The sequence below is a fragment of the Grus americana genome, chromosome 18 (genome assembly GCF_028858705.1).
Source record: "Grus americana isolate bGruAme1 chromosome 18, bGruAme1.mat, whole genome shotgun sequence".
Lineage (NCBI taxonomy): Eukaryota > Metazoa > Chordata > Aves > Gruiformes > Gruidae > Grus > Grus americana.
The window spans coordinates 6,843,888-6,868,492 of NC_072869.1; the positions used below are offsets into that span (position 1 = coordinate 6,843,888).

The 24,605-nt window shown below is 49.3% G+C and overlaps 1 protein-coding gene across 1 annotated transcript; it reads right to left on the reverse strand.

Annotated features, from left to right (window-relative positions):
* Nucleotides 1-14,823: 14,823 nt before the first annotated feature.
* WFIKKN2 (WAP, follistatin/kazal, immunoglobulin, kunitz and netrin domain containing 2) lies at nt 14,824-20,197 on the reverse strand. The gene is made up of 2 exons (XM_054846650.1): nt 19,595-20,197; nt 14,824-17,371 (listed from the first exon to the last, which is right to left on the reverse strand). Exons 1-2 carry the CDS (start codon nt 19,790-19,792, stop codon nt 15,860-15,862), a joined length of 1,710 nt encoding a protein of 569 aa, XP_054702625.1. The 5' UTR covers nt 19,793-20,197; the 3' UTR covers nt 14,824-15,859.
* Nucleotides 20,198-24,605: the final 4,408 nt, after the last annotated feature.

A 24,605-nucleotide genomic window follows, 5' to 3' on the forward strand; every position in this document is an offset into this window, starting at 1 on the left:
TGCCTAATTCATTAATATAATGAAGTTTAACTCAGAACAATTATTCTCAACCTGTATTTAGCTCTAAGGTTATTGCTTCTATTTCAGACCTAAGGAAGCCTTATGCGCCTGAAAGCATGTCTAGTTTTTCCAAGTACACCAGCTGACCTAATAAACCACGTCCCCTCTCCCTGCCCTTGCCTCACTTACGTCTTGCACTGTCCTCGCTACAACGCAACTACTGTGCTTGTTCCTGCTCAGCTGAGTCTACAAACGAAGGCTTAGCCCTGAGGAGCTACTCTGGGAGGTACTCTACTAGCCCAATTAATAGGAGGGAAGTGTTGGCATCACGTGGTGGAGCTGCTGCTCGGTCTATAAGCCATCCGTCCCACCTTGTCTGAGATTGCCTTGCTGTCCCTGAGCGTGCCACGTGGCAGTGGCTGGTGGGAGGTAGGCGAATCTGCTGGTGACACCAGAGACCTGTGAGCAAGGCTGACTTGGTCATCTCAGTAGATGGCACACATTTGGGGGTGATGAACTGCCAGAGGTCAGTAAGGTTGTCTTCCATTATTTCTTAGTGTCTCTGTGGTTTTAAGAACTCAGTATTTGGAGCAGCTTACCTGCCCCAAGTCAGATATCAGAAGGTCGGTTAAATGTAGGGTCTGGATCTCATCTCTACGAATCAATCCTTTTTCAAATTTTTTGCTCTACAAACTCTCTCTTACCTTGTTTATTGTTTGAAATTCCCAAGTTCCCCCTCTTGATTTTTCTGTTTTCCTCCTTAAAACTTACTTTTCTTAGTTTCTTTCCCAAACCAAGCTGTTCTCCCCATTCTGAGGTCTGTGCCTCACCATGTATAATTTGCAGTGTATTATCTGATGGAGACTGTAATCTCTTCAGGGCAGGGCTGTGTCCCTCTCTGGACTCACAGTTGCCTGTTTTACTCTACAGGGTTGAATAAAAAGGACAGAAATAGAAGAGTATACAGACGCTTTCAAAGAAACTGTATTTTGTGATCTATGTTCAAGAAACAAATGCAGGAACAATTGTTATTAGTAACATGGTTTATGCTGTACCACTGGAGGCTTGAGAAGAAGTAGATGCTTTAGGCAAAGAAGTTTCCTTTACAAAACATTTGTGGAACATTAATCTAAAAATACACATAGTTGTGGTAGAGAACGATGTTCCTCTGGTGATCTATAGTTAATTGTCAATGGCAACACGGGACTCATATCTTGTAAACAATCCTGCTTAGTAATGTCACATACTTTCTCCCTTTCCTTCTCTGCAGCATCCCAAAGCCCTGCCCAGGCTGCTTTCCACGGCCTCTGCCGCTGCTGTTGGAACAGTCCCGTGCCCACCGAGGCTCAGGAGAGCAGGATGGATGGAGAGGAGGATGACCCTGTTCACCTGCAACAGAGCTAACGGTGGGGAGGGAAACCTCAGCGATGCAGGACAGATTTTTGCCTTTAACAATCACTGAAACTTTTCCCCTCTACATATGTGCTGTGGGTAATACGCAGCTAATAATGCATTTTAAAATACATTTTGGTCTGAGATCTCCAGTGAGTTTGGCTTTTTGATGCCTGCACAAATGGACTCCACATACTTAGATGTCTGCCTGACAAAATTAGAAAACGAGCAATAAGTAAGTGGAGAAGGGGATCATCTGTGAGACTGAGATTACTCTCTCTAAAAGTCAGAGTGGTTAGAGCTAGGATTTGGACTTTGCCTATGTTCTGCAGAGATCTGAGGCCGCCCAGCCCGGCCTTGCCGCCGGAGGCATTGCTGCAGGGTGGCAACTGGCCCCTTCCCTCTCCTGACATTTGCGTTTGCTTGAACAAAAGGCTCATTCTGGCTGGGAGCGCTGCAGCCGGGTCTCACGTTGTGCCCGGCTTTGAGTCACTTCTGTGGGGCACTGTCATCTTGGATATTTTGGTCTTTTGTCGTATATAAAAAGATATCTGTATTATTTGCAAGGAGTTAGTCATCTGCTAGCCAGAACAGGGTGGTTTTCCTTAAGGATGTTTAGGATCACATAAGTCTTACAGGCAGAGGGGAAAATGTCCGTAGATGTTGGGATTAGTCATATAACTGCTGCAGTTATCTTCATCCAGAGCCTTTTCTTTCACTCCCTGTTAGAGCTCCCGAACTTGAGGGCTGTATCCAGTCTCCAGCCTCTCCCATACCGACATTTAGCTGGTGCGGTGGTTTAACCCCAGCCAGCAGTTAAGCCCCACGCAGCCGCTGGCTCACTCCCCCCACGGTGGGATGGGCTGAGAATCAAAAGAGTGAAAGTGAGAAAACTCGTGGGTTGAGATAAAGGTGGTTTAACAGGTAAAGCAAAAGCCGCACGCGCAAGGAAAGCAAGATAAGGAATTCACTCACCACGTCCCATCGGCAGGCGGGTGTTCAGCCATCTCCCGGAAAGCAGGAAGGTTACTTGACAAAGGCCATCACTCCAAACGTCTCCCTCTTCCTTCTCCCCGCCCCCAGGTTTATACACTGAGCATGGCATCATAGGGTATGGAATATCCCTTTGGTCATTGGGGTCAGCTGTCCCGGCTGTGTCCCCTGCAACTCCTTGTGCACCCCCAGCTACTCGCTGGTGGGGTGAGGAGCAGAAACATCCTTGGCTCTGTGTAAGCACTGCTCAGCAGTAACGGAAACACCCCTGTGTTATCAGCACTGTTCCAGCACAAATCCAAACCAGAGCCCCATCCTACCTACTGTGAAGAAAATTAACTCAATCCCAGCCCAAACCAGCACATCTGGGCAGGCTGAAAGACAAAGGGGAGCCCAGGCTGTATAACCTCTAGCCAGTTTGTTCTTTATTTGCTTGGTTTTTTCTATAGCCACTTGATAAATCATGCCGTGGAGAGCTGCGAATGAAAGGATGTGACCTGCTCACCGTGCTCGCCTGCTCCTGGCTTCCAGCAGCAGTTCCGATTTCTCTGAGCCTCCATTCCCCATCAGCACGAGGTATAACCCCATTTCCATGCCTTGCAGCGCTGCCGTGAGGTTTCCTTCTCGTTTGGGAGCTCTGGGTGAGCCTGCGGTAAAGCACCTCCCAGTCAGCAACAGACTTTTATCCTTAGAAAAGCCCCGTGTGACATTGCTGTCCCCATCCCCAAGGTGGGGACGGGGCAGAGGGGGCATGGTGGAGCTGCCAGCCGTCCCCTGTGGAGCGGGGATGAGGTGAGCCGTGGACTTTGGCACCATGAAGGTTGGCCTTATTCTCCTGTGAAATGCACGATCCCTCTCACAGCACGGGAAAAGAGAAAGCATTATTTGCTTTCCATCCATTCAGTATCCTCGGGATGTGCTTAAACGGGGGACAGCTGCTTTATGGGGACGTTTCCAGGGGAGCTGATGTCAAGTGGGACTAAATGGCAGTGGCTGTGGCTTAATGTAGACGGGGCACAAATCCTTTGTGCTGGAGATGACCCGGGCTGTGCGGTGCCCGTAGTGAAGATGCTAGTTGGTGTGCAACACTCAACAGCGTCCTGCCAGTACAGGGACAAGCCAGTCAAGACAAAATGAAGGAAAATTGGAAATTGGTCACTATTACTTGTAACTCTTTGAAGTCCTCTTAGAAGGAGACCCCCAAAGCCCACCAAAACCCAGTGAATTTATCCTGACCGTCTCTCAGGGGTGCAGTCAGCCCTGGGTGAGGGGTCTGTGCCGGGCGCTTTGCTGCTGTGAGCGCTGTTTGCACTCGCAGAGGTCAGGTACTGGGAGGCCACTTGCAGAGCAAATGCCTTTGCCGTGCACGTTGTCCTCGTGAACTGGAAGAACCTGCAGGACTGGTGAAACGGGGACCCTGCAGCCAGCTCCTGCCAGGACTCACTTGGGGATTTTTTCTTTCCTCGGTCCTTCCAGAAATGAAGTAACACTTGCTGGGAGGTGCCTTTCAACATGGCAATTGGCCCACGAGGCTGGGTTGAGGCATGGCCGGGTATAGGACGCACTAAAAATATATGTGACAAATGTAAACATTGACTTTTGCCGGGGTGGGAGTGTGTCTGCCGAGAAGCGCCGGCACGCCAAGCGGGGCGGTCGGCGGCGCTGGGTGCTGCGGATGGGAGAGCAGTGCGGGGGGGGAAACGCTTTCTTTGAATTTGGGGGCGGGGGGGTTATAGCAATTATTTAAAATTGTAACAGCTTCACACATTAAAATTGCAGCTTTTCTGTCATCGTGTCGTGGTAACCCCGTTTCAACAGGTAGGGGAAGAAACTGGAAGGGGGAAAATAAGGAAATTAAGACAGAGGAAGGATCTGTCGAAGAGGAAATGCCTCCACCTCCTTCCTCCTCTGCCAGACTCTTTTCTTCATTTGGTTTTCTTTTCTATTTTAAGACGTAAAAGCGAACATAAAAATTAGGAAGGAGGTAGTGGGACCCCCTGCTCGTGCCCGAGGGCAGGGCTCTGCTCCGGTCCAGCCTCCCAGTGCGCCCGGGGACAGGACAAGGTGACACAGCCGGGTGCCACGTCAGCAGCCTGTGTGCTCCTGCCCTGTGGCTGCCAACAAAGGTGGCCATTGAGAGCCCGCCGTGCGTGTGCTCGCAGCGATTGTGCTGTGGGAACCGGGCTGAAACCACCAGCTTGCTTTTGCACAGGCAGCTGATGAGCCACGTGCGCGTGCTCTCCTCCTCCTCCTCCTCCTCTCCAGCAGAAGGTCTCCAGGGTGTCTGGGGAGCGGTGGCCGGTTGCAGGCTGTACGGTTGTGTGAGAGCTGGCCGGGTCGAGCCGGGACGGAGGACTGGGTGGAAATAGGTTTCCCCAGGTGAAGCAGCGACACCCACCCGAGCAGCCGCAGAGCAAACAAAAGTGCTTTTCCCCAGCCCCTTGACTGTTTTTGTCAGCTGAGGGTGCAACAGCAGAGGAAGAAAATGTCACTCTCGGTTTCCCTCCCTTGCTCTTGCCGACTCCAGCCATCCCGTATGTGCAGCTCCAGAATGAAGGAATAAAATGATTTTGTTCAAGGCACTTCTGCTCCAGAGCGTGAAGTTACTCAGCATTTGCAGGACCAGGTCACTGCAGATATTTTTATTCTGTGTCTATTTTGCTCTGTCTCTGACGTATAATGGATGATTCCAATTAACAGTGCATGAAAATAAGCAATGCTTTACTCATACATTGCAAATCAAAAGAGACTATTATTTTTTTTTTTTAGTTATGTTTGCAAAAACGTATTCATGTTCAGATTTTCTTTATGCAAAAATGAAAGCACCTGAACTGCAGGCCAGGGAAGGTTTGGTGAGCAGAGGAGTGTAGGAGCCTGGCTACACCGCGTTGTATAAACAAACTGGTGGTTTTGAATGCAGACCTAGAGGAGTTTGCAAATGCATTTATTTAAGCAAGCAACCCATCTGCTCCTACCAATAATGGATTCACAGACCAGTTGTGTATTTGCTCAGCTCACAGGCCAATGAGTTTTGCATAGGTTACGTGATTTGCACAAATCGATAGGTAGCGTAGACACACACGCTCACAGCTGGAACGCAGAAGCCGTGAAGACAGGGATTTGAATAGCGACCTAGTTAGCACCTAGCAGTGTCTGGATCTTCAGGGCAAAAATATACTATTTCTCTATTTATTTTTTTTAACGAACCGTTAGATTTTGTTAGGCAGGCTGTAGCAATGCCGGTTTCACCGGGCTGCGTGACTCCTGCAGGATGCAGCTACCGCAAGAACGAGGTTTGGAGCTGCTTCGCTCCCCTGGCTGGCCACGAAGGAAAACTCCGAATTACACCTGAGTGTAGCACAGCTGGATGGAGGGTCTGCCCCCGCTCACGGCGTTGCCAAGTACATGGAGATGCATTTTAATTCTAGCTATGGAAGTAGGGAAAAGAAAGCTTTATCCAGAAAAACTAATCCCTTATATGGGAATACAAGCAAAACTGCAAAGGTTCTGTCTAGAAATATCTTTCTGAGCCCTCCAGAGTGTCAGGGTCCCTGTTTCTATTTACGTGTCCGTCTCCCACCGCTTCCTCCTGTGGTGGCACCTGAGGCTCTAGTAACCTCCCTTCTAGCCAGAAATATTTGTAGAAACAGCTCTTTTTTTCATCACCTCAGGAATGCTTGCAGAGTGCAATCCTGAATGGTCGGCCACGAGCATTTACCCTGGAGCTTGATTTAAGGAGCTGTGCTCGCCCAGCAAAATCCAGGAGCTGTTTCTGCGATACGCTCCCTTGAGCAGACTGGTGAGAAAAGTGGAGGCCAGGAACTTAAATTTTATGACCTTGTAATGCCCAGAGGCTCAAACCCAGGACAAAAGTTTCACTGGTCACAGCAGTTACTAAAACAGGGAGAAAGGAAAAAAAAAAAACCCAACCTGTCCTCTCTGCAGATTACCAACTAAACAACCTGTGAGCTACAATAATTCTGCAAAAGATGCTCTCAGGAGTATTTTTTACAGTGAAAGTAGCCATAAATAATAATAATAAAAATGCATGTGTGTGTATTTTACAAAGCGAGGAAAAAATTTCTTCCTCTTCAAGCCCATAGTCTGTGAATAATTTGTGAACAAGAGAAGCAGCTCCATCTATCTTACACTGTATTTGTTACAAATCATTTGCTCGTGTGTAAATCTTCCTGCCAGGGTAGGAGCAGCAAATCCTCCTTCAATTTTTCTCTGCCGAAAAACTTCTATAGGTAACCATGAAAAATTGAATCGATAAGTAACAGGTGTAGGGATGCATCTCGGGATGAATATATTCCCGGAGCCCGCGATGGAGGGGCTGGGTGACAGGCTTTACGAGGCGGTCGGTGTCTGCGGGGCAGGATGTCTGGCTGGCACACGTTGCCGAGCCACGAGGGCTAATAATTTTGGAGGAAAACAAAAGCCAAGCCAAAAAGACCATCATCAAAACCCGCTTCCCTCCCAGCACACCTACAGCGAGCAGGCAAACAGCCACAACCCGAGTGAAAAGCAGCAGAGCATCCTACCTTGGAGAAAATTATTTTTTTCGAGCTCACAGAAGGTCCCTAGGTGGCAACACTGCTCCTCCCGACCCTCCTGGGAGTCTCCTCGTGGCTGATAGATCTCCGAAAGCTCCTGCTTTGGAGATTCAGTGACTAAGTGAGACCTTAACTTCCATTCACAAATAAAAGTGAGAAAAAGAGTATGCGCTGAATGCTGGCGGTGGCAAAGGAAAGCATAAACCTGTGATTGCTGAAAGGCTCTGCAGTCTGAAGGCAAATTAAAGGAACGGTCGAAACACCCAAGAATTTATTTATTTAAAGGAAATAACAAGATTTTTAAAGCCAAGTTTGTGACACTGGGAGATGTGACTGTGATCCCTAAATGCTTTGGGTTACAGGCGCGCTTAGATATTTCTGTAAGCAAAAGCCCAAGAAGTAACAATCGCGGAAAGGGGGTTCAGCCCTGCCAGCCCCTCCGAGAGGCACCACGGATGCTCCGCCGGGCCGTGGCACCGAGGGACCACTCGCCCCGTCCCGTCACCCGTCTGTGTGGTCCGTAAGCTCTCCGCAGGTGAGTTGTAGCTCTCCACCGCTGTTGGCAGTGATGTGAACCAGGCAGCTCCACGGTAGATAATCCCGAGCGCAGACACGGGCTGGACAAATCAAGGAGAAAAATGCCCATCCCACCCTGCTCCTGATATTTTCAGGGGAAAAGCATCATCAGAGAGCCGACAGCTAAGGAGAATTTGGTGTGAGTCCCGCTTATCACACCTGTTAGAGGAGCAGATCTGAGAAAGCCATTAACTTTTGCCTTTTAATCTATGTTTATTCACTGCTGACGCTGTGCAAGCCTGCTGTGCCTGTACACAGCCCTCCGGCACTGCAGCTCCGGTCGCACGTGCTCGTGAACGGCCGCTCCTTCGCCGAAACGCCAAACCCACTGATAAAAGTAGCAATTTCGTTATGTCAGTGATAAGATGCTTTTGCCCATCTCTTGATTAGATGACTTTTGGAGCTGGCTAGCACAGTAAAAATTGTGAATTGCAAGTATTATAATCAAATACACAATTTGAGTTTCATCCTGAGTTAATTACCTGGGTAGTATACATCTGGTAGCTACAATAAATTACAGCAGAAATGGGGAATTTGATTGCAATATTCACTTTGCAATGATCTGCAGGTCAAGTAGTATTCACTGAAGAGATTCATGAATAATTTTGAATAACTGGACCAATATATTTAGAAACTCTGCAATCTGCAAACAGGGAGAGAAAAACCCTCAAATAAATTATGCATTGTGTCTTTTTCCTGCAGCTCTGGAAATGGATTTGATTGCCTTATCACACTCCGTACTATATCTCTTTTTTGCCCCGATAAACCTAAAATCTCTCCTGCTGTATTAGTAACCAGGCAAGGATGAAATCAGTCAAACGGGAGCCAGCCATCCAGCTCGGGGGAGGGTGTTTTCGCCTTCAAAAATTTAAATTATAGAGATGAGTGTCTGTGCAACAGTTAAATTATCTAGGGCAAGGCAAACCTAACCACAACTGGAGAACGCTTCACTTTAAGAAGCAAATAAACCAGGGGATGCAATGGAAAGTGCGAGGTCCCCAATCTGTGATGCCACACGCCATCTCGTGTCGGGCGCTGGGAGCAGCTGGACGCTCCTGCCCCAGTTTCCAGCGATCTGACGTCATTTCAGTGCTGAGGGATGAGGCTTTTTTCTTTTGCCTTTGCACCACAAATCTTGCAAAAATAGAAAGACGTGGCCGTGCGAGGAAGACCTTGGGTCCTCCATGCTGGGGCCACGGTGGGTGCAATACTTGTGCGTGTGACTAGTTGGGTGCCGGTGCTTGGTTTTGGCTCATGTAATTAAATTATTTGTGTTGGACAAATGGATGGAAAACCTGACCCTGCCTGTTTATATGGTGAGTCCTGTTGAGGACAACGAGGCCTCCCCTGCTCTGTCTCTATAATATCCTGGTTGCACCTTGCCTTCTGTCCAGGGATGGAGTCACTTGGCCAAGGCCAACCTTGGAGTCGTTTCCCGATGGAGCTTTGTGATTTCCAGCACGTTCCCCAAGCACCGCAGATGCAGCAATTGTGGGACACCTTCTAAAGAGACTTGGGCTCCGTTGTTGGAAGGGTGTGTGACTATGACCGTTGTCCCTCCTGCAGCATGGTGTGCTTGTGGAGGCGGGTGGAGGTAAGGTTCCTATTTTATCAAGATTTCACTTTATGGGGCTGGGATGGGGCTGGGATTTATCTGGTGATCTTAGGAGTAAGTCTTTAACAGCAAGTAGTGTTTTCTTAGCAAGGCAGTAACCAGTGCAGCCTGAGCATGATGTGCAGGTGCTGCTGGGTTTTTGAGATGTCCGTAGGCTTTTGTGCTTGTTAATGGGAGTGTTGCAAGTCGTTAAGCTGCTGGTGCTGTTTTGAGAGGTGTGACGTGCAGGATCTGCTCCGGGGGCTGCCTGCACTCCAGAAGCAGGGTGGACCGGCCATCCTGGTCAGATCCATGTGCGGATCATCCAGGTCTCCAATGGGAACAGCTTCTTTGAAGTAATTATAGGAATGCACAGCTAGGACTTGCTTCCCCCCCCCCCCCCCATGTATATTAATCAATATTGCATTTCATCTGCTATTTTATCATCCTGTCACTTGGTATTACGATGCCCTTCTGCAGCTCCTCACAGTCAGCTTGCATTTTTGCAGCCCTAAATAACTTGATCTCAACAACAGCCTTTGTAACACACCTCTCCCATCCCTCTTCCAGACCATCAAGCAGCCCAGACCCTCGCGCAGGTCCCCTGGGACGCTGCCGATGACTTCCCTTCATTGTGAAAACTGACCTTTCGGCCTCACCCTTTCTTTCTGATGTTTCAACCAGTTGTTGGCTCAAGAGACTGCCTTACAGCTACCTCTCCCTGCAGGACAGCTAAATGTCTTTAGAAGCCTTGGGTGAGGAAGTTGCTCCAAGGCCTTGATCCAAGTCAACTCTATCAGCTGGACCATCTCTGTCCTTGTGATTGCTTCAAAGAAAGTTAAGTGTTACAGAGCATCACTTCCCTCTGTTGAAGTCCACAGCCTCTTCCTCTTTACATCATATTTATCGTGCAGCTGTGAATTTTATCCTCTATTACGGTTTCTACCAGACTTGCTGAGTTTTCATGCCCAGCCCCCAGAAATCCTTTTCTAAAATTAGCCCCATGTTTGCCACCTTCCATCCTCTGGTCCTGCCGCAGACTGAAGCAAAGGTTATCCACTGCAGTTAATGGTTAAGCAATTTTTTATGTGAGTACTTTTACCCTTGGGTGAATACCATCTGATCCCAGAGATTTATTACTGTTGTTTTTCTATTTATTTCGAGTAGTCGAGCTAGTCATGTCCTTTACACATGTTACAATACCCCCCTGGTTTGGGTGTGTTAGGAGCAGAGCCAAGGAGGAAGAGGAGGCACAAGCCTGTGGGTAGTTCCTTTTTCTGCCAGTTAATCCAGTCCAACTACCATGTTGTCATGCCAGTTTAAGGCAAAAAAAATGCTCTCCCTCCTCCCTCTAGATGAATTTTTTCCTCATTCTCTTTGCTCCAGCCTTCTCCTTTCCTCCTGCGTTCCCAGCCATCGCTGGCACAAATGAGAGGGGGTAGGAATTGCCGTGCTCACGGTTCAGCGGTTGGATGGGTAAGCACCCAGCGCAGGCACCGCGGGGCTCGGCTGAGAAGAAAGGTGCAATAGGGATGTGAAACACCGAAATCTGAGAGTTTCCTGACTTTGAAACCTGAACCACACAGCAGCCTGTGGAAGACTTTCCATTCGCTTGCTAAACTCTCAGGCCTGAATGTCACATCATTCTCCCAGCCATAAATAGCTGTGAATTAAACAGGCTGCGCCGTTTTTTTGGCTAATAGATATGTCCGCTAGTGCGGCAGTGTTATCTTCACATCCCACTGGTGTTTGCATTGTAGATCAGGAGCTCAAGCTGACTTCGCTTTTTTTTTCGTTTTCAAGATTCAAAGAGCTGGCAGAACGTTTATTCAGTTGTGCAACCTCCATTGAGAGTATTTCTCAGATCCTGGACGTGGGGCTCATTTTTTGTCCTTTGACAGGTGCTGTAAATCAATAAGGCAGTTGGAGGTCACTCGTAGGCAATCAGTAACCAGTCCGGCAAAGGGGAAAACACTAAAAATTTGGTATAAAAACACAGGCTCTAAACTTGAAGTTCTCGCTCAGGGTGACATTTTGACAGCCGTGCCTTCGGAAACCTGGCTCCATCCAGTCTCGGTGTTGATACCCAGCCTGGCTGCGATCTTTTCCTGGTAATTACCTACACGAGAATTTCACAGCACGTGCACACCGCAGGAATTACAGCGAACCGGGGAGCAAGGTGCTTCAGGTGGAGGAAGTGGGGCTCGTGCTGCAAGGTGCTAATTTAGCGCCAGCTGAATTACTCCTCCTTCTTGCAGGAAGTCATTAGGTGTTGGCTGAAGCCGTGCATGACCTTCGTCACAGCCACCTCCCTCAGGAACCGAGAGACCTGTGGCCACGCAGTAATTCTCGCAGGGGTCCCTAATTCCCTTTGAAACAACTGGGAGCTAAGCTCTTAAATACCTTTGCCGTCTGAATCATGTTCCAATGGCGTCACCATCTCTATTTGCTCCTAGTTCTGGAGCTGGTTGCCCATAAAAACTTCTGCCTGACCTCATCTCAAGCCCCTGCAATGAGAACACACTCAATTTCCTCTTTCCTTTGACCTCAGCTGCTCTGGGCTTTGTGGTGATGCAGGATCCTCTCTCTAAATAACCATCCAGCCATCTCTCCGCGCGCACTAACGCGGGGCCCTCGTGCCCTGCACCGCCAGCTCTAATCCGGACGTGCTCTAGCAGTCCCCGTGCAGAAGCTGCACGCCATCACTTTTTTGGGATATTGTGCCCCCCTGTTACTATTGCTGGGCTGCACAGACGGTTTGCTCAATAACCTGTGACTCATTTTCGGATCCATATGCTGGATGGTTTCCATTGAGCTGCAGGGTTTGCAGATTCATCTTGTTGCACTTTTCGTCTTCACTCCAGACTGGGAGGTGAGCACGCCGCGCTGGTGCCAGCGGCTCTGCGCCATCCTCCTGCCTCCCCAGAAGTGTCCGTCACATCTGTCCCTGAGCCCTGGGGAGCTCCTGCAGGTCCTGGACCCAGCTAACGTGGGTCTGCTCCCTTGCTGCTTCCCGGGCTGGCGTCTGCGGGAAATGGTGTCTGCACGCGGAGGAGAGCTTTGACAGTGGCTGCTGGCCAGGCCAAGTGGCTTTGGAGGTGACATCCTTCCTCCAGCTCTTCCCTGGAGCCTCCAACAGGCGCTCGTGCTCCTTCCCAGCCCGCTGCCGTGCCAGGAGAGGAGTCAAGCAGGCTTCTCCTTTTCTCTCTCCTGTCATACATTTAACGCAAACTTTACATACTGGCATTTCCTTCCAGCTTTCTGACAGCCTGGAGAGATGCACCCCGGACAGCAGGATGGAAAACTGAGTGCATGAGCAACACAAAAGGGATTTTCTGATCAGGAGCCACATGCAAGTACCTATTAGCCTTGCAAAGGCTTTAACGACATGCTTCAGCGCCTGACCCTGTGTGTAGGCTTTCCTCAGGCTGGCTGACTGGTCAGACTTGAATTTTAGGCTTCTTAAGGATTTAATAAGAGGCTGAACTAAAATACTAGCTTTGAGTGGAGAGCTAAATTCTTCAAGGTCAGAAGGTGGAGAGGCTCGGGGTTAGGGTCAGTCCCATGCCACGGGGAGGTGCGGTGCTCCTGGGACGGCCAGGGACGGTTCGTCCCCCGTCGAGCGGGCAAGGGGATGCCCGTGGCACTGCTCCTTCTGCTCCGGGGCAGACGTGGTGTGCTGTGCAGCGGAGCACAGCCCTGTGCACCCCAGGGGGTCGCAGCACAGCTCGTCACTCCCAACCCGGCTGGTTGTGTCAATATTTGTCTTCTCTGGGTGACCTGTCGCTGTGGGGCTGCTGGCTGGCACCCCACTGGTCCCGGCCTGCGTGGCACCATGGGACCGAATGGATCGGCCTGGCCTGCCGCAGAGAGGGACCATGTGCCCGTGCGGGGCCGGTGTGTGACGGCAGCTGCGTGTGACACTCGCCCGTGCCGCCTCGTGCCGAGGGTGCATCTGCCCGGCACTGAGCCGTCCCGCAGATACCGCAGGGCTCAGAAGCAGCCGGGCTCCGTGGGTCCGGGCAGGAGCTACACAAGCGTGGCCATACCGTGTCTGGGAGCTGGGCTGGCCTGTTCGGTGTCCCCTTGCACTGCACCACATTGGAAAACTGACCCAAAATGTCCCCCGTGCAAGCAAGCCCTCGCACACCAGGACTGCATGCCCGAAGGGGGCTGGGAGGCACGTTATGCCTTGCACAACCCTGGGACGCAGCGCAGCAGATCACTTGCACGCTCACTTCGCTTTAAGTGCGGGCTTTATTCCCAGGGGTTTAACTAGGAGCAGAAGTTAAGACTGCATTTTAGACCTCAGGCTTAAGTGCTGTAATGTGCTAGCTGGAGCAGCAATGAATTGTGTGCTTTTTGCTCTCAGCTACGTTTGCATCCCAGCTCTGCTGGAACAACCAGATACATGTCTCCCGAGTCACTCCAACACTCCCACACTTGCAAAATCTTTTAGCTTTTGGAAAAAAAAGAGCCATATAAAGCCAGTCTTTATTAAACCTTCATCCTTCGATGCCTCTATGTTAGAAAGTATGGCAAGAACATGCCACTTCCTACGGCTTGCTTGAAAAATGACAGATGAGCCATCAAAACACTGGCACTTGCCACAGCCAGGGATGATCCGGCAGAGGAGGGCAGCGGGGCTGGCAGCTCCTGGCTCCAGAAAACAGTCTTCACAAGAACACACACAAACATTACGGACCTTTAATTGGAGTTTTTGTCAGGTACACTTAGGAAAGGTGCAACAACAACAGAAAAAAAAAACAGGTATTTTCTTGGCCAGCAAATCTGGTCCAGGCTCCTCTCCCTCCCACCCAGCTTATTCTGGAATGATACAGAAAACCGGAGATTTAGATCCGTTCCTGCTGCCGGAGCATTTCAGACACAAGCCAAGCCCAGACCACTGGGAGAGAAGCCCAGTTCTCCATCGTGCTGTGGTCTCTGCCCATAGCTTGGCTGCTGGTGCAGGGCACAGAAAGCCTTCGCAGAAAGCAGCTGCCCCCACGTTCAAGGTTGTTGCCCCCACGTTCAAGGTTGTTACCCTCACTGTTATTCTTCAGCAAAATACCCAAGGTGTTCAGGCTTCGGGGGGGGGTGGTTTGGAGCCTTGCAGGTCATGCTGAAGCCCAGCATCTGCCTATTCAATGTCCTTTCCCCAGCCCTTATCGCACCCACCCCAACGCACGCCTGCAAAAGCAGACACGTGCTGCCCAGGCACCAGCCACTGTCCTGCCGCCCGCCCCGCACCAAGCCCGTCAGATGGCACCATGGAGCAGCGCGACTGCACCGTCCTTCCTCCCGCCCGAACACGTCTTGACACCGGTCCGGCCGCGCACCGGCCTTTGGTGGAAGGCAGAAAGCTCCGGGCACCGCCGTGGTCGCTCCCTGAACCCAGGGAACAAAGAGCAGTGATAAGGCTGGCCGCGCCACGCTCGCCCTCTTCCCTGCAATGACAGTCCTTAGCGAGGCAGGATTTTTCCAGGATCAGCCTTTTCTTTATTTAAGGATTTTTGCATAGGCAAATGTTACATTTTTTGGACACACAAATGTTAAGATGATCGATCCTACGTGTATGCACGTGCTCACACCCACAGCCCGTGCTGTCTGTCTCAGGGTATTTAATCATACACGTATATACAGTGGCCTGGCGGAAAATGTTTTCTGTGGTTTGAAAGAGTGCTCTAAAAGGGTGAAACCGATAAATGCCTTTAAAGGGTGTCCACTCGCTGCGTCTGTGTGTGTGTGCAGTTCGGTTGCAGCAGCTTTGTGTCTGTGTAATACAGTCTGCAGACCGTGCACTGCACTTTTCTATTTTGAATTTTGTTCTGACTCCTCTTACTTTACTCTCTCATCTATAAAAGCAGGATTTCTAATGAAAATAAGCAATAAATTTGGGGTAAAGGATTTTCAAAAGCAAGACAGCTGGCAGCACACTGCCATCCTACTGCCTTGGACTTTTTGTGACAGACAACATATTGATTAAAACAAGAATAGGGAAGTGCAATGGAATGAGGGTGTTCGCTGACCTTGTTCTGATGACAGAAAAGTCATTTCGGGGTGAGACTGTGCCTTGAGCTTCCACAGGGACCTGGTGTCCTGGGCATAGGATCAAGGGAGTTTTTTTCCCTCCGGTAAAGATTGCAAGATAGGTAGTAGTTGCCATTTAAAAATGAGGTACATTCCAAAGAAAAGGGCTAGGAAAATTTCAATTAAAAGAAGCAAATTCATAATGCATAGATTGGTTAAATGTGCACCATTGTAAATATAGACAATAATTTACAGGCTTTTCTCTTGAAATATTAGTGCTGCTATAAGGAGACAAGTGTGTGACTTACTTATAATGACTTACCATAGCATTTCCATACCATAAATGAGACAGATTAAGTTGACATTATATATTACTTAGCTGTGTACCAATTAGCTAAACAAATGCTATGAATTCCGTCATTTATGATGGAAGCTACATAAAAATTGTATAATTACTGCAGTGAGTCATCTAGTAAAATGGCACTCCTATATGGACAAATTGATTTCAATGCAAGATTAATAGCCTTTTGCCCCTGGTTTACGTGCTTGCCAAAGACCATACTACATTGTTGCTAAGCATCATTAATAGATTAAAATAAGGGTTCTGCATAATTCCTACGGTGTATCTTCAAACAGCTTGTTTAGTTTGCGCACTAGCCTAGCGCTCGTTAGCCCTACGTAACACACGGGTCTGGAAGGCTGACACGCGTGAAGGAGGTTAATGCAATCCTAGGAACTCTTTCAAAAGCTCGCAGGTTTTCTTGTGGATGACTTCGCGAAGTTTCCGCACGCGCCGGATGCTGGAGGTCCCCACAAAGCTGTCTGGCTGTAGGACAGCCATGCCATTGTGGACGTCTCCCATGATGATGAGCTGGCCATCCACCGTGGTCATGTTGGGACATGGGCAGCTCCAGTCCATGTTCAAAAGCGTGATTTCTAGCGGTTCCTTCCCCAGGAATTTTAATCCCATTTTTTCATCTTTGAGAATCTCCTCCACTGTCACCAGGGCATGTCCCGAGTCTTGGTCTTCAGTCAGCTCTGTTATACGGCCCAGGATAACAAAGTCGCTTTTGCAGAAGCTTGTCACCAGCTTCTGGCGTGGTTTGCAAGCTTTGCAGTGCGTGTTCTTCGGGAAAGGGCACATCTCTTCACAGGCCTCCCGGCTCTCAAAGTTGTTCTCGTTGCCTCCACACCCGCCGTAAATGAAGGACTGGCACTGCTTTGTCAAGCTGTTATAGGCCCATCTGGGCTCATAGGCTTTGCAGTGACCTTGGAGGGCTGGCAGATTGCAAATGTTGATTGGGCCGTTCATGCAGGTTAACATACAGTTCTCGTAGGTCTCAAAGTGGTTGAGGTTGCTGTTACAGTTCCCGTAGATGAAAGTAAAGCAGTTGTTTTTCTTTGCATCATAGTACCACCTGGTCTGCTCTTCCCCACAGTCTTCGCTGTCTGGTTGTTTCAGGCATTCATCGGTTGGAAAATGTGTTTTGTTTTGGGAAGCTTCTTTAGATGTGGGTTCTCCTTTGATGACTGACAAAGGGAAATCAGCCCTGAGAAGGCCACCGCTGTTTTTGGCAGTGCAGGTGTAGATGCCTGCGTCTTGGAGCTGCGTGTTGTAGATGACCAGTTGGGCGATGTTGGTGACCACGACGTTCCCTCTGACGTGATTTGGCCTCATAATGACTTTTTCTTTCCCATCAACCTGCTTCTCCCATGTGATTTCTGGCTTGGGTCTCCCTGTAACATCACAGAGGAAGCTGACGGTCTCTCCCACGTAGACCGACTGATGGACGGGGTTGTTCACTAGGGCGGGTGGCAAGATATCAATGACTGTTGTCTCAGAATAGGCAGTAGTAGGGCGAGCTGTTGTTTCTGGTGGGATAGGGCTGGTGTTTGGCCAGGTAAGATGGTACCTACAGGTGACTACATTCAATGTAATGCCTTTGATGCAAGCTTCGGCATCCATGTAGCACTTGTTGTAGTAGGTGAGCCCATCAGAGGCACAGGTGAAGCTCGGCTCCTTCTCACACCTGTCCTTGCACTTGCAGACGGGTTGCCCGTCCCAGATGTCGCATTCTGAGCCTTGTTGGATGCACATGAAACGGTCGCAGGTTGCCTCTTTGGGCATTCCCACCGGCCCTTTTTTCCCCTTGACATCCATGTACCGAGCCGCCACGCAACTCTTCGTTCCACAGACATTGGGGCAGCACTTCTCAAAGGTCTCACACTCCTGCGGGGAAGGAAAAGAACCCGATCATTACTGGGGACAGAGTAAAGTCCTTTTTAGAGACCCAGCAAGCAGAGAGACCAGAAACTTCCAAGGTGTTAGCTCAGGGGACCTCGTCTGCCGCAGATATCTGCGGTCTGAAACTCAGTGTCCCCACTGGCAATGAGTGGAAACATCCCTCCAGCCTCTCCCGAGAGGTGTCTAAACACACTGGGGTTTCTGAAGTGCTTCAAGAGAAGACTCTCGAGAAGGAAAATGTATTTCTTAAACACCAGCCTCATCACAAGTCTTTCCTAAAGTCACATGGACTTCTTGACTACCGAACCAACGACCCCCCTTCCGCACTCTCTGAAATGCCTGAGGACAAGCCCTGAGAAACAAGAGCGGATGGAAAGTCTTATCATATGGCTGTAGGCAGTAATCCTTCTTATTTTCCACAGAAGTATGTAAAGTATTATTTGAATTCCCTGAGGCTAACAGCCTACTCTTGGAGGTGAAACTGCCAAGGATTTGTAATTGTTCACATTGTAGAGGAAATAATAGAATATCTCAAAAGTAAGGAAATACTTGCTCCAAAAATAATTTTTCTATGGTATTTAGAAAAACAAACCCAAAACAGCTCATTATGGCTTCTCTGTCCTATTTTAGTCCTATTTTCAAAGGCAGCATTGCTCTTCTAGTGATTTATTACACCCCGTCTCAGCTACAGTCAGCTCTAAATTGCGGTTAATTTTAGCATAATTTTCATCCTCTGTGCAGAAAAGGTATTTGATATGTGTGATCACAGCTGCTGTGTTGTTACGGATTACTTTAAGGGACCACGAGCACTGCTACCGTGTACCCAACGGGGCACACTTCCACCATGTGTTAAACCTCTACAACCCCCCTGAAATCCAACGGCTTTCTCCGTAAGTGAGAACAAAATGTTTTTTTAAGCTACCAAACTAAATAGCTTCCCCTGAGTCCACTATCCTTTCCTTATTGGGAAAAAGATGACCTAATAACATAACTCTCTCCCCACTTCCAGTGACACATTACTAGGTTTCAGAAGCAAAGCTAGAAACCAGAACGGGTAACGGTTTCGGCTGAGGGTGAGGAGCGTGGCTTTAGCAAAGTTGGTGGCAGAGTCCCTGGCTGCTTGCAGACCACTCACTCCGTGCGAGGTCCCAGGACTCTGTGCTGCCACGAGGCAAAAGCGAATAGTTTTAACCAGTGGCTTCTGGCTTTCAGTTTTTGACCAGTAAGTTATTAAAACAATGTCCTCTGCTGCTGCTGCTGCTGCTGGGTTTTTGCAGGTGATTTAATATTCATTGCTGCACCTGGTAGTTGAAATAAAGGGGGCTTAGTTGGGAATGGCAAAAGTAAAACCAGCACCTTCATTCAGAACACATGGGATGCATCTGAGCAAAACTCTTTGTTTACTCGATGGCCAGCCTTTTTCTCTACTTACCCCCCCCCAAAAAACTCCTTTTAGCGCTGCAGAAACAACCTGCCTACAGAACATAAACCCAATGACTTGTTTTAGCAGGGTGCACGGTGCTGTCAGCCTGGTTTGGGCTGCAGGAGCTCTGCCGTCGGACATGACGTAAGAGGCAGGACGAGCAGGTATTTTCAGATGCCAGCTTGAGCTGGCAGTGCTGACGGGTTGAAAAATGAATTTTAAGGTTGTAAGCTAAGCACATTTTGAGCTGGGAGCGAGCATCACAGAGAACGTCTGCATGGTCATTTTTAACCATGCCCCTGCATTGCACTCCAAGCACACTTTGTGTTTCAAGTGCAGCAAAGGCTGATGCTTTCCGTGTTAAATCAAATGATTTCATACATGATTCCTCCCAGGAATATAAAGCATTGATGATGGCCACCACCACCAAAGAACATGGTGACACTGCTAAAATACTGTGGATTGGCCCCAAGGCATGCTGAGTTCTGGAGCATCAAATTCGGCCGTTTCTTTTGACAAGAAAGTATGGAAAATGATCCAACGGAGCGAGTGCTGTACCCACATCGGGATAAGTGACAGCTGCCACACACCTCCCCACTTCACTGATAACTCATCAAACATTTTCTATAGGTCACGGGTCAATTAAATACGTGCGCTGTCTGCATCAAGTCCTGCACGGTGCCGGTGCCTTTCTATCTGCAACAGAAACAGACTGCGGTGCAAACAAGCCCACCAACAAACCCCATCGCCCACATCGCAGAGAGATAAAAATGTGCATCACTCACCAGATCAGCTTCACACTCTCTCTTGCAAGTGCTCTGCGCGTCTACCCACAGGTTGGGGTTCATGTCATTGGGGCATATCCCAGCGTGGGAATACCGGATTGGAGGTAGGGCTCTCCCTTTCAGAGAGACCTCCAGAAGCAACAGGACACTGCTCTTCCCCAGCAAGATCCACATCCACCGCGTGAACAGCACCAACATCTCAGAACTTCTCCAGGGCAATGGCAGTGACTGAGCTGGAGGTTGTTCTTGTTTGCTTGGGCTTGCTCTTTTTTTTTTTTTTTTTTTTTTGGTAAGCCTTAAATTTTCGAGGAACCCAAATGCACCTGACTTCTGTAAAAACTTCAGCAAGCTCCTTTGCTGCCTCTGTTGATAGTGCAGTTTGGTCTGGACCTCATTGGATTAAAGGTCCTAGGAAGTTACCCCCTTATTTTAAGAGAAATGCCAATAGTCTGAGCAGAGTTAGCTCTATTTATACCCTGCCTCTGTTAACAAGTCAGAAAAAGTAAACTTGATTTCTTTGACAGGCACACGCTTCCTATGTCCTGGTGGCAGTCAGACAGATTTGTTGCAAGAAAAAAAAGCTGGAAAGAGTTTAAAAGGCTGGAACTGGCACGGTGGGACCCCTGCATGTTTCTGAATGCAGGGAGGCCTTCTTAACCCCTTTAGACCTAAAGTACTTCCCTATGCTAAGAATGGCATTTACTTCTGAAAGAGTACTTGTCTAAATAACACGGACCCGCGGTCAGGGGATTTCCCCACGGCAAGGGGCTACACAATCACTTGCTAAAAGGAACAAGTAATAGGATTGAAGCAATTAAAGCTAGAATATCATATTTTAACAAAGGAAGTAGGGAAGAAATAACTTATTTAAACTTAGAATCGAGAAAACACTATGTCTTCGTAACTTCTCCCGGGGCTCCTCCGGGCTTTTTTCTTCTCTTTGGTGGGGAGATTTCCAGGATGCAGGTTTTAATGCTGCTCTCCAACCCCACCAACAAGATGTTAAAAGTGTCCCTGAATTCCTCCACATTTCCTGACAGCCAGATCCCATTGTACAGTGCATTGCTGACCCCTTTAACAGCGACAACAAAAAAATAGTAGAAGTTCAACTCTATGGAAACCTGCATAAAGGAATGTACAGCATTTTTGCATTTGGGGGCGGGGGGGGGGGAATTCAGTCAAGCTGAGATCCTCGTTCCTTGATTCTTACAGCAAGGGGCTGATCCTGCTCGTGCTGAACACGTGCCAAAATACAGAGACGAGTGGCAGAAGTCAGAGTTGCTCAGCACCTTCCAGGATTACAGCCTTTGGGCTGAGTTCTGGGCTAGCTTGGATGGATCCCGCATGGTGCTCGGAGCCTCCTGGGAGGACCAGGTAAGTTTGCATCCCACGCGGGGTTCGGCAGGGCCGGCCCAGCAGCGCTGCGCTTTGGGAGGAGGGAAGGTCGTGCATCTGCAAAGCTGACAGACCCGGGCACAATCAACCCTTACTTCTAAAGTTTTTCCGTTGGGTTTATTAAACCAGGGTTGTTTTTCATGGCTGACTTTGGGCCTAATTCTCCCCTGAGTGATGATGGCTGCCAACCAGTACAACCAGCAGTGAACTGGGCCACCATGCAGGCACTGCCCCAGGCCATGGGGCTCCTGCTCCTCCCCTGGGGCAAGGCAGCATCGTGCAGTGACTTGCTGGTGTTTCCCGAGGATCCCCTCTGAAAGGAAGGGAGAGCAACCTGGGGCTGATCTGCCCTCGGATGTGGCATTTCTGTGGCAACTCAGGCTTATAAAAAAGGAACTAGCAGTTTTGATTTGTGTGACCGCATTAACGATACGCACAGTATTTGAATTTCATGTGACGTGCGGAGAGAAGTTGTCCAAATTAGCTATTTATAAGGAGTGAAGTCAACTGCCAGGCAGCAGTTTGCCGTTGATTTATTCTCGCTGAAACTTTAGAGACCTGCATGACACTTGTACAAAGAGCGGCTGCGCGCAAAATGTTTTATTCAATACTTGTTTACAAAGACAAACGCAGCACCCTGTGATGCCTAAAAAAGCCAACCAAAAATGACACATTCCCAAGAGGTACTTAAAATTCTTACAGCTCTATTAACAACAAAATCACATGTATTAGTGGTTCTGTTGACTAAACAAAGCCACTTTATATTGTAAAACTGACTACAGATAAGCTTTGAAACCAGCTGTATGTGGGTCGCAAAGAGTGCGGGTATCCCGGGCGCTGGAGGAGCTGCTGCGATGACCCCAAAAGCTGCTGTATGTGCAGGGAATTTGCCCTCAGTCCATGGTGTTGCCACCACGTAGCAGTGGATGTCATTTTCCCCTGATATCTCAAGTCTTTTTGTGCTGTTTTAACCCCTTACCCGCTGGGCCAGAGGTTGATGGCTTCACAGTGCTCTTGCAGCCTCCGTCTCCTCTCCCGGTGGCAGAAAGCCACCTCCTTGCAAGCTTTCGCCATGCTGAGTGAGAGACTCACCAGTGTGGACCCACCCTAGGTGGGACTCCTTTCCAAGGTGGGAAAAATAACACTGTCTTATTTTTTTTCCCCCTCCCAGATCAAGGATCCCTTACCCACAGGCACATTTCAGCTGCGGGGGAGCGGAGTGGGGCTCTGAAAAAATCAGACACTGGTTTGCATCAGATAGACGGAGCAATCTTCTGCTTTGCTATGTCCTCCTCCATCCAGAGGGATATTCTCCAGGGCGAGGTAAGTCCCACCGCAGCTTTCTGCACCCAGGTATCATGTTCAGTGCATGACGGCCAGGATGGTAGAGCTCAAGAGGTGACAGGTTAATGAGCCCAGCTGAAGGAGCAGTTGCACAGGACATGGAACTCAGCTGATTTAATTGTGTTCCTGTTGCAGGTCAGTGGGGTCGTTCAAGGAAAGGCCATCTGAATGGCTGGATTCGATGTATTGTTACCCCAAATGTTGGGCCAGCACTTGGCACAGCGGAGAGGGGCAGGGACATCCCATAGGAGCTTGGGGAAAAGTGCAAAACAATTATCATTAATGACAATGATGGCTTTGTTGGGTCACTGCACTAACATTACAAATGAGACACAGGAAACTCCTGTTAACTGAGAAATCATGTTTTCAGCAAAACTTTAGCATAGGAAGCCTCTTGGGGAATCAAATCCTGGCCTAATCCAATGGAAACCGGACAGACGCTGTGCTCCTCCAACTCCCATTGCTCCAGGAACAGGGAGTGCTCAGCCCCACGAAGGATCAGTCCCTTGGCTACTTGAACACAGCCAGGAGAGAGAGGAAAACAGCACCATAAATCTCTCTGTGAATGCGGGCAGGCAGCTCCTGGGGTCAGAGGAGGCAGCGAGGACTCTGAATAACCCTCGACAGCTGCCCCGTCCCTGCCAGGACATCCCAGGCTTGCTGTTACCCAACCTGAGGGACACGTCCAGGAGGGGACACCACTATGCAGGCTGCCCCAGGTTGGCTCGGGGACAGCGGGGACCCTGGTTGTCCCAGCACGGACAGCCAAGCTCTGCCTAATGCACTCACTGTCTCCTGGGTTTCATCAAGGGCTGTTTTCTCGCCTGGTTTAAATTAGTTTAGCTCCACTGACCTCAAAGGATCTGACTTGGTACTCAGAACAACACCGACTAATGCCAGCTGTGAATCAGGGTCTTTGTCAAGGTCCCTGGGCATAGTTTTTCTGCTCTACCTTGTTTATAAAGCTTTGTGCATTTTTTTTTTTAATTTATGTAAGAAATAAAATAATCCTTCTGCTCCATTTTTATAAAAAAATACATTATGATCACCAAGTTCACAGCTTATCTTGTCTCATCCATGTCAGATACTGATGTGATAAAGATCCTCCCAAATGAGTTCAAGCCTTAGAAGAAACCCTGCTACTACCCCAAAAAAATCCCCCTTTCTGCTCAAGATGTTGGTCTGAGTCTGTCGGCTGGGGAGCTGGGACGAGCTGTCTCTGGATCTCAGATGGACAAACCTGATCCCTGATGGCACAAAGCAACATCCCAGATCTGCTCCCAGCAGTGGGACACGCGGTCTCTGACCAGCCTGTGCTCCACACATGTCCGTCTGTACACCACAGTCCCGAAAAGCCCTCCCAGGATGCCCAGGGTCCTCCTTAGGGCTGTTGATCTGGAATTGGCTTAACTGTGGCTGGTTTTGTAAATGGTAATTTCTTTGCCTTTTTTCTTACTCTTCCCGAGATCCTATGGGACGTCCTTGCCCTTCTCTGCTGTACCAGGTGTTGACCCGGTGTTTGGTATGACCCCTTCTAATCGAGGAGGGAAACGGGATTCTCCAATACACAGGAAAGTAGAATTGTATTGCGCTTTTTTTTTCTTAAACCATGGTTAAAGGAACAGCGAACTGTTGATCGAATTTATTAGGCAAAACAAGCAATCCGCATCTGGAGTTACTCAGCGGATGGCGGATTGATTTGCTGGTTTTATTGTGGAAGGGCTCTTGGCAGGAACCGTCACCCTGCGATGTTAAACCTCCCATCTCCCATTGATCTCTGCCTCGGCAAAGGGGCCCTTCCAGATTCGGCCTCTCGTGCTGTCTGGGCCTGCCGCCACTCACAGCCAGTTTTGCCAACACAAACACAAACCACCTCCTTTCCCGGCACGGCTGTGATTCATCGCTGGTTCGCTCGCTGCGGCATCAAGAGCCCTCACGCGAGGGCTCACAGCTGGAGCGGGCGCTCCTCTGTGCCGGGGGTGCCATGGATGCCCGCGGCACCCACTGCCGGGAGAGGCAAGCCTGGGCGTTGCAGGTTAGACCTGCGTGCCTCCGCTGGACCTCTTCTGCCTTTAAGCTTAGCTTAAAGCAGACTCTGGTCCTTGAGCCCTCCATCCTCCTCCCCGCAGGGCAGCCAGGCACAGCAGGACCTGGGACGGACGCCCTGCACCGCCCCGGCCAGCGACCTGCCTGTTGCTCAGGGCACTGAAACCTGCCCGGATCTCGCAGGCAGCCCCAAGGACACGCTCTTCTTCATCCTCACCATCACCAT